The sequence below is a fragment of the Scophthalmus maximus genome, chromosome 8 (genome assembly GCF_022379125.1).
Source record: "Scophthalmus maximus strain ysfricsl-2021 chromosome 8, ASM2237912v1, whole genome shotgun sequence".
NCBI lineage: Eukaryota > Metazoa > Chordata > Actinopteri > Pleuronectiformes > Scophthalmidae > Scophthalmus > Scophthalmus maximus.
The window spans coordinates 1,078,650-1,093,357 of NC_061522.1; the positions used below are offsets into that span (position 1 = coordinate 1,078,650).

The 14,708-nt window shown below is 48.0% G+C and overlaps 2 protein-coding genes across 2 annotated transcripts; both read right to left on the reverse strand.

Moving 5' to 3' along the window:
* Positions 1 to 3,355: 3,355 nt before the first annotated feature.
* Positions 3,356 to 9,167, reverse strand: zgc:66455 (uncharacterized protein LOC393502 homolog). The gene is made up of 10 exons (XM_035637334.2): positions 8,931 to 9,167; positions 8,816 to 8,846; positions 6,966 to 7,549; positions 6,342 to 6,786; positions 5,564 to 5,605; positions 5,134 to 5,234; positions 4,944 to 5,005; positions 4,544 to 4,710; positions 3,885 to 4,040; positions 3,356 to 3,805 (listed from the first exon to the last, which is right to left on the reverse strand). The coding sequence occupies exons 1-10, from the start codon at positions 9,018 to 9,020 to the stop codon at positions 3,429 to 3,431; spliced, it is 2,055 nt and encodes a 684-aa protein (XP_035493227.2). The 5' UTR covers positions 9,021 to 9,167; the 3' UTR covers positions 3,356 to 3,428.
* An 898-nt stretch (positions 9,168 to 10,065) lies between these two features.
* commd1 (copper metabolism (Murr1) domain containing 1) lies at positions 10,066 to 14,631 on the reverse strand. Its single transcript, XM_035638270.2, has 3 exons — positions 14,428 to 14,631; positions 11,703 to 11,993; positions 10,066 to 10,636 (listed from the first exon to the last, which is right to left on the reverse strand). Exons 1-3 carry the CDS (start codon positions 14,599 to 14,601, stop codon positions 10,529 to 10,531), a joined length of 573 nt encoding a protein of 190 aa, XP_035494163.1. The 5' UTR covers positions 14,602 to 14,631; the 3' UTR covers positions 10,066 to 10,528.
* Positions 14,632 to 14,708: the final 77 nt, after the last annotated feature.

A 14,708-nucleotide genomic window follows, 5' to 3' on the forward strand; every position in this document is an offset into this window, starting at 1 on the left:
TCCATGTGGCTCTGACGGAGCAGATCGCCTTCCTGCTGCTCAGGTCCACAACGCACAGCATGGCGGCCTCCGACTGCTCACAGCGAGCAACACGCTGCTGCGAGCGCTGACAGAGACGAGAGGACAAAGAGGTGATCTGAAGGTCAGACTGAAGGTCACGTCGGCTCGGGAACATCAGAACAAGACTGGAGGTGTGAGAGGCTGCAATGTTCATTAAGACCCCCACAAAGAAAGTGGCAGTCTGATCACCTTTGTCAATAAATCGTCTTGATTTATTTTGTACGGGGACAAAGGTCATGGGATCAATGAAATCCAAAGGGATCATCCTCTGGAGAGTCCGAGTATGTGTCAGCAAAGTTGAAGTAGCGTGGGGGGGGGGGGGGATGCGTGCTAGCAGCTGGTTAGCATGATAACTTCTGTAGATGCATAGAAGCAAAAGCAGTAGAACAAGAGTTAGCCCCTCCTTAGCTAATGTTAGCTAAGTAGCAATAGCATTTAACGTATAATAATGAAGATGGATGTAGAACTCACAACAGAATTCTGATGGATTAGTTAGTAAACAGCTGCTAATGTTAATTTGAGCTAAGTAGCGATAGCATTTAACGTAGTGTACAGCACCTTTAATGCAAATCTGCTTTTTACATAAAGAGAAATATCTGTTGGGCAGGGTGACCAACAGATATTCATCACCATCACCAACAGGGTAAGGTGACCACAATCAAAAGGTTTCATCCTCTGGGGATCATACACACCACCACAATATGGTTTTAATATTGTGGCTGAATAGTTACAGGATGCGCTCAGTAAATAACATTACATTAATACTTTTCTTTGTTGTGATGAGACGTCAGTAATCATCACATTCAATCCAACAGTCGTGATCCAACAGCAAACGAGCCTCCACAGAAAAACAGCAGAGCAGGAGCAGGGGATTATGGGAAGAGGATGCTGCCCGGCAGGTGCAGCTCAGCGTGTCTCATTGGAGGGAGGCCGAGGAGGCGGAGCAGCTTCCTCGACCTCCGGCCGCCAGCAGAGGTATGAAGCTGAGCGCGACGTGAAGGGGGGGGTGGATCGCCCCGGCCCCCGACCACCATGACCACCACCCCCCTCCTCACCCAGGGATGCCGTCCTTGGCAATTCTACCTGCAGGACGTGAGGCGCCTTCAGACACAAGATCAGCTTGAGGTGCAGCAGCTGAGAACACATCTGGTCCAGAGGAGAGACGTGACCCCCGTCACACAGAAACAACAATCACATTGGCTCATGTTTGTGGCCATGAGAGAGGCAGAACAGCAAAAGTACCGTCTGTTAAATGTAATGTTAAGCGTGTAGTTCATGACGCAGGCATTAAATCCAGTAGTTTATCTAGATATCGTCACTTACAGGGAAACGAAACCATCAAAATGAGCAGAGAGACATGACCCATTATAAAACCATTGTGTTTGAAATATGGATTTTGATTTATTCATCTCATTATGTCTGATAAAGGTCACAGTTAAAGCTGCACTGATTGAATGTTTGACCACAAGGGGGCAGACAAGTCCACAGTTCACTGACGGATTCTCAACTACGGTTTATCATTAACTACTTTGTGCCGTGGGTCAACATGGTGTTTTAGCGAATGGGTTCACGTGCCCTCGTGGTCCGTGTCCCTTTCACCAAGTTTACTGGAAATCCATCTGTAATTTTGTGTAATTCCGCTGAGAAACAGACAAACAAACGGGACACGGGTGGAAATACACAACCTCCCATCAGCCCACTGGAGTCACGTTCATGTCCACCGGATGAATTCAATTATTAGAAATATGTTTCTCTTCATGTCACGTCTCTCACCGGCTCCGGGCAGATTTATCGGAGCTTTAAACCTCAGTAACATTAATCTACATCAGAGGTTTGCTTTCTCCGGCGAAGCCCAAAGCAAGTACGAGATGGAAGCAAAACAGAGAATCGGTTTTCCGAGCGTGGAGAAGAGCTGAGGGAAACGGGCACCCTGTAATAAAGCGGAGTAAGGTCAGCAGACTCCCCATGTGACAGCACGCCGCCCTGGATTAGCTGCTGTAAGCCTATTAAAGTGGTTCGGACTGGGTGGGCCGGCACGGACTACACTTCACTCCCCGCGCACAGCGGTGCTGGGTGGCCCCTTTGAAACCGGGAGGTCACGGATCCATGAACAGGCCGAGTGTCCTTGACCGGGACAGTCGCTCCGTCTAATCAGACATATTCCTGTTTCTACTTGTCTAAAAGATATTTAAAAGGGGGATTTATGGATCCTGACAATCAGAACGCATGCTCAGTGGACGTGCATGTGATATGCGTTTGCTTTGTTCACACCGAACTGCAAAGCGAACTTTTCGCTGCAAGACTAACTGAGTTTGGCCACATGATCATTCGCGCTTCTTTGCGTGAATAACTCGGATAAACACAAACCCCAAATATTCGCCCGCTCTTCCTTCCACTTCCTCCAACGAACAAACACGTCATCATGAATGTGTTGAATGTAAAACAGTCAGACAGGAACGCCGATGGGAAAAAGCCACACAAAGCAGGTTGTGCTAACTGGGGCTAAAGCTGGTGTCCAACTTCCTCGCTCACTTCCTGTTGAGCTCCTCTCTCCTTCGCCCGCTCACGATACAAATAGCAGCTCGTGTCAGAAAAGCTTGTGCCGCTCAAACAGAGACGATCATCTTATCCTCCATTTCTGATACGTCAGGACGTCTGATAAATGGTGACATAGGGACGATCTCAACGCCAACTGGCTATCGCATAAACGCGTCACACGAGTTCAAATATTTGAACTTGTCTTCGCGTTAACTTTGTACGTAATTTCATCATGCGCATTATTCGTGTCATGTTGGGTGTGAACGAAGCTTAAAGCCCCAGTGTGTCATTTTTGTAATTTTCTGGCGGCATCTGGTGCTAAAGTGTCAAACCGCAACCAACTGAGCGGCCGACAGGGGACACTTTATGGTGGCGCGCCGCTGATTCCATTTCCGGCAGCGTCTGAAAATTCGACGTGAACGCGACGTATTCTGGAGCGTTTAGTTCAACAACCGTATTCAACACGACGTAGAAACATGGAGACGCACACGGAGGTCGTGGAACTATATTTAACTCATTCCACTTGACCACACATCATCAGTTGGTTTCGACAGGTGGGAGGAACTCGTCCACTTGAGACGAGTAACAGTGAAACCGGGTGTGAACAAGGCCTCCGTGATCTCAAAGGAACATACAACTGTACTGGCACCAAACTACACCCTGTCCGTAACTTGCTTGAGTTGATGGTTCAGCAAAGGGGCAAATCACTGGAGAGGCCGAGACAAAAAGGAAACACTGTTTTGTTGTGACTTTAATTTTCAGTGGACGACAGAATCAGTCATTGGGACCCAAAGTGAAAAGAAACAAAATCAAGACACTCCACTGTCTGATCACATCTTCCTGCCCTGCCGTGGCTCCAGGTATCCGTCCGACGGCACCAGGGGGCTGAAGCGGAGCAGCGGCAGGTCCACTGCCGGACAGAGCTCCTTCACCTGGGGCCAGGCGTCTCTGGGGGCGGCCCGGGGAGGCGGGGGCGGCGGGGGCATGTCGGAGTCCGCGGGGCTCGGGTAGCCGTCGTGATGCTGATGGATGTTGTCGGGGTCAGGAGGACAGATGCTGCCGCTGCGGCAACGGACCAGGAACGCCCCCCGGTGGTGGCGGCGGTACAGCATGCCGGCCGCCGCCAGCAGCATCAGGATGAGGGAGCTGAGCAGGAAGAAGAGCACATAGACGCCTTTGGTCTCCACAGACAGGCCCGAGCCGCAGCCTGTGGACAACAAGCAGGAAGTCAGCACAAGTTCCTCTCGGCTTACGTGAAGCAGCGACGCAGTTTGGAGCACGTGCACCTGCAGCCTTCGCGTCCACACAGATGGTTCCTCCCGATCCCAGACGGGACTCGTCCAGGAAGCCCGGCCTGCAGTGGCACGAGTACGAGCCGAACCGGTTCACGCAGTCGGCGTTGGCGTCGCACAGCACCAGCTGGGTCCCACACTCGTTGACGTCTGGAACACACAGACGGTTCTGTTCGACTCTTTCTTGGCACAAACACAGAACATTTAAACTGAGGCCGCGAGCTGGGAACCTTCCAGTGAGCAGCAGCTCGGTGCTGGGGACAGAGGCCAGAGAACAACTGCGGTGATTCACTTTTTGATGACTACATGGACGTACTTCACACACACCAAGCACTTTATTAGGAACACCACACTGAGGCTGTTGTTCCTCTGTCTTTGCTCTGGTTTCCATCAGATGTTGGGAAACTTTCCTCTGAGCTTCTGCTCCATGTTGACACGACCGCGTCACATCGGATTTCATTTCATTCATGCTGCCCGTCTCTTCGGGGCCGGCTGCACCAACTGCTATTAAGAATTCTCCTCACAAAGGAGCAGGCGTAACGTCAAATTGTAAGCCTGAGATCACATGTTCCCCGGCTCGGAGTCGATGTCATAGTGTTGACGCCAGCCACCGACAGGTGATGGACACGAGTGGTTTGGAGCTCTGCTCGTACCTGCAGTCGACACGGAGACGATGACGGCCCTCCTGTGGACCCCTCCGAGGCCCACGGCCGTGGCGATGAGGCTCTGGATGGCGGCGTGGACGAAACTGTGCACCTGCTGACTTCCAGGCCCGGGTCCGGTCTGCAACCAGAGGATGAACAGCACTCCTGCATTCAACCTGCACACGCACACACACAGTAGAGATCAGACCTCCGCCAAGGTGCAACAGACTCCGGATGAAAACACATTTACATCCACTAGATCCTGATATTTTTTTGGGATCTGCACCAAATCCGTTTCAGGAGCGTTTTCTGCCTTCAACACCGACTTTGGGCTTTTTATAGTTTGCAGAACTTTTCCATAAACAAAAAACCTAACCTGAAAAAGCAGAACATGTCGTTGTGTACCGACCTCTTTATTCTTTTGGGCGACAGGGCCAGCGGCGTGTGCAGAGCCTCCAGTCGCGCACTGATCTACACAGAGACAGCAGGGTTAAGTGAGAGCCGCCACGTTGGCCTTCGCCGCCGTTTCTCACAATCCCCTTTAGGAAAACTCCACGTGACGCCGCTTTCATGTCTCTGCTTCGCTTTCATCAACATACCAGAGCTTTGACCGAGAGCAGCAGTGACGTGGCCAGGTCGTCCCAGGACTCCTCCACGTCCTGACTGAAGTTCACCTCCACTGCCACTTCAAACATGTGATCTGTCAGAGAGAGAACATACGTGTGGTCCGTCAGAGAGAGAACATACGTGTGGTCCGTCAGAGAGAGAACATACGTGTGGTCCGTCAGAGAGAGAACATACGTGTGGTCCGTCAGAGAGAGAACATACGTGTGGTCCGTCAGAGAGAGAACATACGTGTGGTCCGTCAGAGAGAGAACATACATGTGATGTGTCAGAGAGAGAACATACATGTGATGTGTCAGAGAGAGAACATACATGTGATATGTCAGAGAGAGAACATACATGTGATATGTCAGAGAGAGAACATACATGTGATATGTCAGAGAGATATTCTTGTGAAATACTCACCACCAGGAAGATGTGGCGTTTCAGAGTGATTTCTAATATTGACTGTGAGAAGAAAACAAAATCAGATTCAAAGTGATGTTGAAAAAGAGAATGTGGAGCAAAGCAGATCTGGGATTTCTGAACAGTGGATAAGGTAAAAAAACAACTGAGAGGTTTTATCTAAAGTGACTTTTGACCTCTCCGATTCAGGCGCCGCCACGTACAGGCTCCGGACCAATCGTGAGTCAGTGTCAGCTGTCAATCACAACGTCTCAGCCTTTTTATATCATCAAATAACTGATGAAAAGCAAAGTGATCAGAAACATGAACACGTGAAGAACGACTTCGTCTACATGTCCCATCTGCTGACATGGAGGGGGCGGGGCTTATGACCTGCACTGCAGCCTGACACCAGGGGGCGATCAGGTTTTGGCTTCACTTCAGAGGAGCCATGTCGTCCATCTTCATAACTACATTATGATACGAATCTTACAGTGACTTTTGTTCTGATTTCGCTCTGATCGAATCCACCAAAACTCCATTGACAAAAACTGTGATTTTACCCAAACAGAGTTTGCTGGTCTACCTCTGGACCAATCAAGTCGTTGTGTGTGATATTGTGGGGTAACTTTATTGAAGCAAATGTCAATACTTCCACCACTAAAAGTCTCGCAATAGGAAAATAAAGCTCAGGTTCAAAATCAGTTTAAAATTCACCTGATCTCTGAACTTCAGGTTTTCGTCGAGTGAAGCAGAAGCGACGCAACGATTCAAACATCGAACGGTTTCTGTGACTCACGGTTTCCTCGGTGGTCCGACAGCGGCTCCACCACGTTGGGGTGAGAATGAGTCGGTTCAGTCTCTCCTGGTTCTGGTCCCTCAGGGGCGGAGGGAGGCTGGTCCGACTCCTCGCCGGCCTCAGGTCCGATCTCGGCGCCATCTGCTGCTTGTTCTGAACCAGCGGCGAGCTCTTCCTCTTCTGACCGGCTGTGCGTACCGCCGTCATCCTCTCCAACAGCAGCATCGTCTGGATGGGTTGATGCGTCTTCAACGTTCCTTCGATCGGCGGGTTCCAGCTCGTGATCGGAGGCGTCGACGGTGGAGTCTGCGCGGCTCGAAGCGGTGTGAGCGGCGTCCCTTCCCGATCGGGACGTCCCCTCCGTGGACACTGGCGCCGTGGGTACAGCTGAGAGCGGGTAGATGTGACTGTAGTTCCCCGAGTGTGGTTGGAGGTTTTCACCCACCTGAGAAAACACGACGATGATGAGATTTATCGCTGCAGCAGAAAACAAGTCCGGACAAAGAGACGAAAGACAATGAGCTTAACAGATATGACACCTAGACATCTGTCAATCAAAAGCTTAATCGATCACACATCGGCCTCGAGCGACCTTTCACACAGCGAGTGTTGGCGTTCACCCACCTCGGCGTCTGCTGCGTCCTCGGGCGTCAAGGCTGAACGTTGATCATCATAATCATACATCGGATCAAAGTTCGCCAGAGACGGTTGATAATGACCACCATTCGTGACTGGTCCAAACTCTGTGACTTCCATCGGGCCGAGAGGTGGTTCCGACTTCTCGTCTCTCGCCGCGAAGACTTCCTGCGGGTTGTAAATCACTGGCGGTCCAAACGCCTGGTAGCGGCCATAGAAGCCCCTGTAGGGCGAGTCGGGCCAGCCGCCGATCAGCAGCACCACGGTCAGAGCGTTGGTGGAGGTGGTGAACTTGGCCTCCCGCCAGCACTTCTGCAGGACCTTGTGAACGCCGAAGCGGCCGGCGGGCTCGTCCACGTGGACCTGGTCCTGTTTGAGGTGGCAGACGTCGTCGGGGGTCAAGTCCTCCAGGTAGAGGTGGATCCTCTTGCCGGGGTCCACCTGGACGGTCCAGTTGCACCACAGCGACGGGTTGGAGCACAAGTAGTCCGGCGAGAAGAACTCACCGCTGTCGCCGCGCAGCAGCTGGTGGCAGCTGCGCAGGGCAAAGAAGGCGTCGTCGTCACCTCCGTCTGAGGAAGCAACGCAGCGGGCAAACGTGTTAACGCGACAAACATCGTCACGGGTTCCAAATTATTTTAAGTTTCCACAAGTTTCAGTTCATTTGAGCAGAGAATGAAAACCAACTTGAAGAGACTCAACCTGCTCGACTGTTAGGAGTTCGTTTTTGACACAATTCAAGCAACTAATTTCCAAAGTCACACTCTTCACGACCTCCGCTTGAACTTTGTTAGTCCGAGTCAGACGTGTTCACACCAACAGGAACATTTCCGGAACGTCCTTAGCGACCGTGGGAGCTGCAGGACGTGACGACCACCACTGGAGAACATCAACACGTCCACTCGCTCGCCGACAATCTTCCAGATATTCTTCTGCAGGAAAAGTTCCGGAGCAACATTTGCATTCTCACATTCGGCCCCTTCGGGAGAAGTCCCGGACAGTGTCCGGACTTCAGTGCGTGTCTGAAAGCAGCTGGACTTTGATTTTCTAATCCAGTGAAACGTACTTCTTTCATTTCACTGTCAACAAATCCCATTAAAACACGAGAAGTGATTCGCTCCGCCAAGAAAGTGGGGTATCGGGGGGAATTCATGGATCCGCCCCCCTTCAACCGGATTCGCTTTTAAATGTACATCATCTTAAACAAACAGGGTGAACACACATTCTCCTCTGCGGAGGGAAAAAGTCAAAAACCAACAGCACGTTGTTCGTCTCCTAGTCCACAGGTTCCTATTGTATAGACATTAATTTTAAAAACAAAAGCAGATGCTGAATTTGTCGGTGACTAGAAACAACATATTTCAGTCCACAAGTGTTACAACAGCAACTAAATTAATACCAGTGAGAAAGTGTCCATTCAATTTTTTTCAATCGGGATTTTTGAAAATGCCATGTCTTAACGACACAATCACACAAGTAATCCTGGACAATGTTACTATTATCTGACATCCGTCTTCACCTCGACTGTCGCAGCCCAGACCGGGCCTACACCAATATTGTCCCACACGGCCCATCATACTTAATGTGTTACTTATTTGAATTCATCATCTTTCTGTTTGTCTGCATCTCAGGTGTCCCGGTCGTTGCTGCAGCCCACCCTGCATGTCTCATCTCTTGTGTCTCACTTTTCTAAATAAAATAAAAATAAAAATCTGATCCTGGGACAGGTGGTGGTGGTCGAAGAGGTTTGGGAACACTCGCCTGAACCTGACACTCGCTGCTCAGACGCACGTGTAAGAGGACAAACACACATTTACCTTTGGAATCCAAAGTCTCACCTGGAGGTCGGTGTGCGTCTCCTGTGTTCACCTGCGAGCAGAGACAAGCAACACAGGTTGACATGTGACACGAAGCCCCAGGACGAGCTGGTCGCTCAGGGACGAGGGAGCTCACCTGTGCAGCGCTGCGTCTCCAACACGGAGCGAAGATGAGCAGAAATATGAGCAGCACACTTTTTGAATTGAAGCTGTTCTTGCCTGGCATTTTCTTTTCTTTTATCTTTTTCTTTCTTTCTTTCTTTTTCACCACCGAGTCTTTCTCAGTTGAACAAGGTGAGGGTGTGTGAGAGAGAGAGTGTGTGTGTGTGTGTGAGAGAGAGAGAGAGAGAGTGTGTGTGTGTGTGTGTGTGTGGTGGTGAAGCAGGTGGGATTCATCAGTCTGATGATTGACCTTCCCCTCGCTGGCTGTTAGTCTCACATTTGTCCAGCAGAGGTCACTGTGGTATTTCACATTCGACCCTTCAGCTCCAGGAAACTATGAAACAAATATCAAATATATATATATATATATACACACATATATATATATATATATATATATATATATATATATATATATATATATATATACAGAGCTGCTTATTTACACTATGTGAATTTGTAATAATAATAATAATGATAATGATGATACTTGAAAAAACTTTGTACTTTTTCAGACAGAAAGAATCAATGACAGAATTGATAATGTCTAATCTCCCATCAAAGTTTGTATACATAAATGCATGTTCATAAAGTTTATATACAGTTTGTATATATGTTTATAAACCGATTTATATAGTTTATATTCAGGTTTATTAACAGGTTTATATAAAGGTTTATTTACAGTTTTTATACTGTAAATACAAGTTTTATTTAGTTTTATATCCAGTTTAAATCCAGTTCATGTTTATTAACAGGCTTATATATCGGTTTATATAGCTTTATATGAAGGGTTATTGACAGTTTTATATAGGTTTACAAACGACTTTGTATATAGGTTCATAAAGTTTTATATAACTTTTATATATGGTTAATATAGTTTTAAATAAAGGTTTATATTCTGTTGTACGTGATGGTTACTCCTGTTCGTAAACCCAACAGGCCAGAACCAAGTGATTTAAAAGACAGAAATAATTTCTTTTTGCAAGAAAATTGTCTTTGAAGAATAATTTACTTACGTCTGATGATTATGACTTTAGAACTATTTTCATTCTACTCCGATGATGCACATCTGCTTTCCTTGCGTGACGTTTACAACCGTGTCAAGAAAATTGGTCATAAAGTTTCATTTTATTATATTGGGGGGGAAGAACATTTACATTCATGAATTCATATCATTCCATCTGACCATTTGTCATGATGAATCAACATTAACTATAAACTCCCAATGACTTTATGACCTCAGTGAAAGTGATTTATCCTCCTGCGGAGACTTTACTAACATCACTGAAGTTCCATCCACATCAAGAACGACAACTGTGAATATGTCACACACACACACACACACACACACACACACACACACACACACACACACACACACACACACACACACACACACACACACACTGTCCGACAGGAATGCCACACTTCCTGTCAAGCTCCTCTCCCCTCGTCCAGAGACAAGACGTCAGGGAGGATCTCAACGCTAACTGCCGTTGGCGTGACGACGAGGTGGTTCACCGCCGGTGGTCGCAGTGCGGTCACGTCACCACACGGCGGTGACACCAGGCTCTAGGTGTGCTGGACGAGCCGGTCCATGCTCTCTTGGATGTCGGCCATCTTCTTCAACATCTCGTTGACTTTGGCTTCGTCAAACTCCAGACACACGAACTCCGAGTCCTGGGAAGTTTATTTACAGTTTGTATACAGGTTCATAATATATATATATATTTATGAACCGATCTATATAATAGACAGATAGATACTTTATTCATCCCAAGCTGGGAAATTCCAGTGTAGCAGCAGCACGTTTCACACAGCACACATTAAAATATATATACAATATATACACAAATACATTTTTAAAATATAAAATTGCAAAAAAATATAGAGAATAAGAATAATAAAATTTAAATAATTTACATGAAGTATTAACAGTGGAAATAGTGCAAATGTGCCGGGATTTATGTTTACTGTTTAGCTTAAACAAAGTCTATGTTATATATTGTTTATATATAGGTGTATTAAAAGGTTTATATATATTGGTTTATATAGCTTTATATAAAGGTTTATTAATAGTTTCTATATAGTTTTATATATAAATTTTTAAAAAGGTATATCCACAGTTTATATATGGGTTTATTGATAGGCTTATGTATCGGTTTATATAACTTTATATAAAGGTTTATTTACAGTTTAAATTGATATAGAGGTTTACAAACAAGTTTATATACAGTTTAAATTTAGGTTCTTAAAGTTTTATATGAGACACCTCGGTTTCTACGTTCATGTCTGCCGATAAGAAAACGGTTGTTTAGAACCCGACTGACATGTTCGGCCAACTGGTTCGAGCCTTTAAATGTGCATTTGTTTCCATTTACTTGAAATTAATGTTAATAATAAGGTCTATATATATTTGGTTGTATTTGCATTTTAAATTAAAATAAAACTAAAATATCAAGCCTCAATTAAATGTCTTTGCCACACAGGTTTGACAAAGACATCTTAGGAATCATTGACAGAGATGGATATAGATATATATATATATATATATATATATATATATATATATCGGCCGATGTATCGGTATCGGGAATCTTGTACTCCCAAATATCGGCATCGGCCCCCAAAATCCATATAGGTCGGGCTCTAGTTGTAATGTTTAATGTCCCATTATTAGTTTTTCATCAAATAAAATATGTATTTAAAATCAATTTGTCATGCCCTTAATTTCCCTCGGTCTCACCTGTCCGGCTCGGCCCAGCTCCAGCTCCACCAGGGCCACCGGGCCGCTGTGGGCCGCGTGCCCCCGGCTGGCGGCGGCCTGGAGGTCCACCCTCCAGGAGAGGCCCCTGAGCCCGGGCTCCCAGCGGCTCTGAGCCAGCAAGCTCTCCCTCACCCGCACACGCTGGCTCTTCCAGAAGCGAGAGAGGGCGGCGGCCTGTTCGGCGCTCAGCCCGCCGCCGCCCTGCTTCCTGGTCTGGGCCGTGAGGAACGCCTCCAGCTGGGCCCGGTCCATGTCCGCCGTGGCGACAGACTGAGGGGAGGACGGGGAGGAGGTTCAGATATGAGGAGTTCTGAAATCACGCGTACACGTTTCTATACACGTAGAGTAGAATCAGCGCTACAGTTAAATGAGTCCATGAAGAAGAAACCTTTTCTCAGAGTCATTCTCAAGAGGACAAAGAAAAGACCTTTGGTCTACGTTTACATATTAATACTGTATTTCATTGTAGGTGCTCTTCTTGTATATCGTGGGCAAAAAGCGCTTCTTGATTTGTTTATGTCAGGTGTTGAAAATCGCCTAAAAAAAGGGAAGTCTCATGGAAGGGAAAAAGTCAAAATATTACAAGAAAAATAGTCATACTATTACGAGAATAAAGTCAAAATATTATGAGAATAAAGTCAAAATATTTAAAAAAGTTATAATATTACCAGAAAAAAAGTCATAATATTACAAGAAAAAAGTCATAATATTACGAGAATAAAGTCATACTATTACGAGAATAAAGTCAAAATATTATGAGAATAAAGTCAAAAATATTTTTAAAATAGTCATAATATTACAAGAAAAAAAGTCATATTACAAGAAAAAAGTCATAATATTACAAGAAAAATAGTCATACTATTACGGGAATAAAGTCAAAATATTAAAACAATAGTCATATTACAAGAAAAAAAGTCATAATATTACAAGAAAAAGTCATAATATTACGAGAATAAAGTCATACTATTACGAGAATAAAGTCAAAATATTATTAGAATAAAGTCAAAATATTATTAGAATAAAGTCAAAAATATTTTAAAAATAGTCATAATATTACAAGAAAAAAAGTCATATTACAAGAAAAAAATCATAATGTTACAAAAAAAATAGTCATACTATTACGAGAATAAAGTCAACTATTATGTGAATAAAGTCATAATTTTACAAGAAAAATTGTCATAATTTTACAAGAAAAATTGTCATAATTTTACAAGAAAAATTGTCATAATTTTACAAGAAAAATTGTCATAATTTTACAAGAAAAATTGTCATAATATTACGAGAATTATTGTGAGAATAAAGTGTCACTGTCTGTGTCACTCACTCACTCACTCACACACGATATGACGATATGAAGATGTGACGGCCTCTCACCCTCTCACCCTCGGGACTCTCTCCCCCTCAGGACCCCTCTCCTCTCACCCTCTCACCCTCGGGACTCTCTCCCCCTCAGGACCCCTCTCCTCTCACCCTCTCACCCTCGGAACCCCTCTCCTCTCACCCTCGGGACTCTCTCCTCCTCCGGACCCCTCTCCTCTCACCCTCTTGACTCTCACCCTCGGGACTCTCTCACCCTCTCACCCCGTCTCCTCTCACCCTCTCACCCTCGGGACTCTCTCCCCCTCCGGACCCCTCTCCTCTCACCCTCTCACCCCCTCTCCTCTCACCCTCGGGACTCTCTCCCCCTCGGGACCCCTCTCCTCTCACCCTCGGGACTCTCTCCCCCTCGGGACCCCTCTCCTCTCACCCTCGGGACTCTCCCCCCCTCCGGACCCCTCTCCTCTCACCCTCGGGACTCTCCCCCCCTCCGGACCCCTCTCCTCTCACCCTCTCCCCCTCCGGACCCCTCTCCTCTCACCCTCGGGACTCTCTCCCCCTCCGGACCCCTCTCCTCTCACCCTCTCACCCTCGGGACTCTCACCCTCGGGACTCTCTCACCCTCTCACCCCCTCTCCTCTCACCCTCTCACCCTCGGGACTCTCTCCCCCTCCGGACCCCTCTCCTCTCACCCTCTCACCCTCGGGACTCTCACCCTCGGGACTCTCTCACCCTCTCACCCCCTCTCCTCTCACCCTCTCACCCTCGGGACTCTCTCCCCCTCCGGACCCCTCTCCTCTCACCCTCTCACCCCCTCTCCTCTCACCCTCTCACCCCCTCTCCTCACACCCTCTCACCCCCTCTCCTCTCACCCTCTCACCCTCGGGACTCTCTCCCCCTCGGGACCCCTCTCCTCTCAACCTCTCACCCTCGGGACTCTCTCCCCCTCGGGACCCCTCTCCCCTCGGGACCCCTCTCCCCTCACCCTCTCACCCTCGGGACTCTCTCCCCCTCGGGACCCCTCTCCCCTCACCCCCTCCGGACCCCTCTCCTCTCACCCTCTCCCCCTCCGGACCCCTCACCCTCTCACCCTCGGGACTCTCTCACCCTCTCACCCCCTCTCCTCTCACCCTCTCACCCTCGGGACTCTCTCCCCCTCCGGACCCCTCTCCTCTCACCCTCTCACCCCCTCTCCTCTCACCCTCTCACCCCCTCTCCTCACACCCTCTCACCCCCTCTCCCCTCACCCTCTCACCCTCGGGACTCTCTCCCCCTCGGGACCCCTCTCCCCTCGGGACCCCTCTCCCCTCACCCTCTCACCCTCGGGACTCTCTCCCCCTCGGGACCCCTCTCCCCTAACCCTCTCACCGTCTCACCCCCCTCTCACCTTGACGACGCCTCTCATCTTGTCGTGCAGAACCCGGAAGTCGAGCGGCGGCAGCTCGGGGAACAGCTCGGCCCGCAGCAGCTCCTCGGTGACGTCGCTCCTCTTGTAGAAAACACTTTGGGCGATTCCGTGGAGCAGAGCGCTCAGCGACTTCGCTGCCTCCGCGTCCGCCATGTTTCCCCGCCCCCCTCGTCTGCACGGTCACGTGACCGCGTGTCACGTGAAGACCGGCACAAGATGGCGACGGCCCTGTGGGAGTTGTAGTTTCTTCCAAGTTTCTT

What these genes read in the sequence shown, in the direction of transcription:
- zgc:66455 (XM_035637334.2), bottom strand. Translation starts at nt 9,020, where the DNA reads ATGCCAGGCAAGAACAGCTTCAATTCAAAAAGTGTGCTGCTCATATTT. An exon ending in AGACGCACACCGACCTCCAG is followed by an intron (nt 7,550 to 8,815) that starts GTGAGACTTTGG and finishes TTGCTTCCTCAG; the next exon opens with ACGGAGGTGACGACGACGCC. An exon ending in TGTGGACGCGAAGGCTGCAG is followed by an intron (nt 3,806 to 3,884) that starts GTGCACGTGCTC and finishes TGTTGTCCACAG; the next exon opens with GCTGCGGCTCGGGCCTGTCT.
- commd1 (XM_035638270.2), bottom strand. Translation starts at nt 14,601, where the DNA reads ATGGCGGACGCGGAGGCAGCGAAGTCGCTGAGCGCTCTGCTCCACGGA. An exon ending in AGATGAGAGGCGTCGTCAAG is followed by an intron (nt 11,994 to 14,427) that starts GTGAGAGGGGGG and finishes TCCTCCCCTCAG; the next exon opens with TCTGTCGCCACGGCGGACAT. An exon ending in AGCTGGGCCGAGCCGGACAG is followed by an intron (nt 10,637 to 11,702) that starts GTGAGACCGAGG and finishes TAAACTTCCCAG; the next exon opens with GACTCGGAGTTCGTGTGTCT.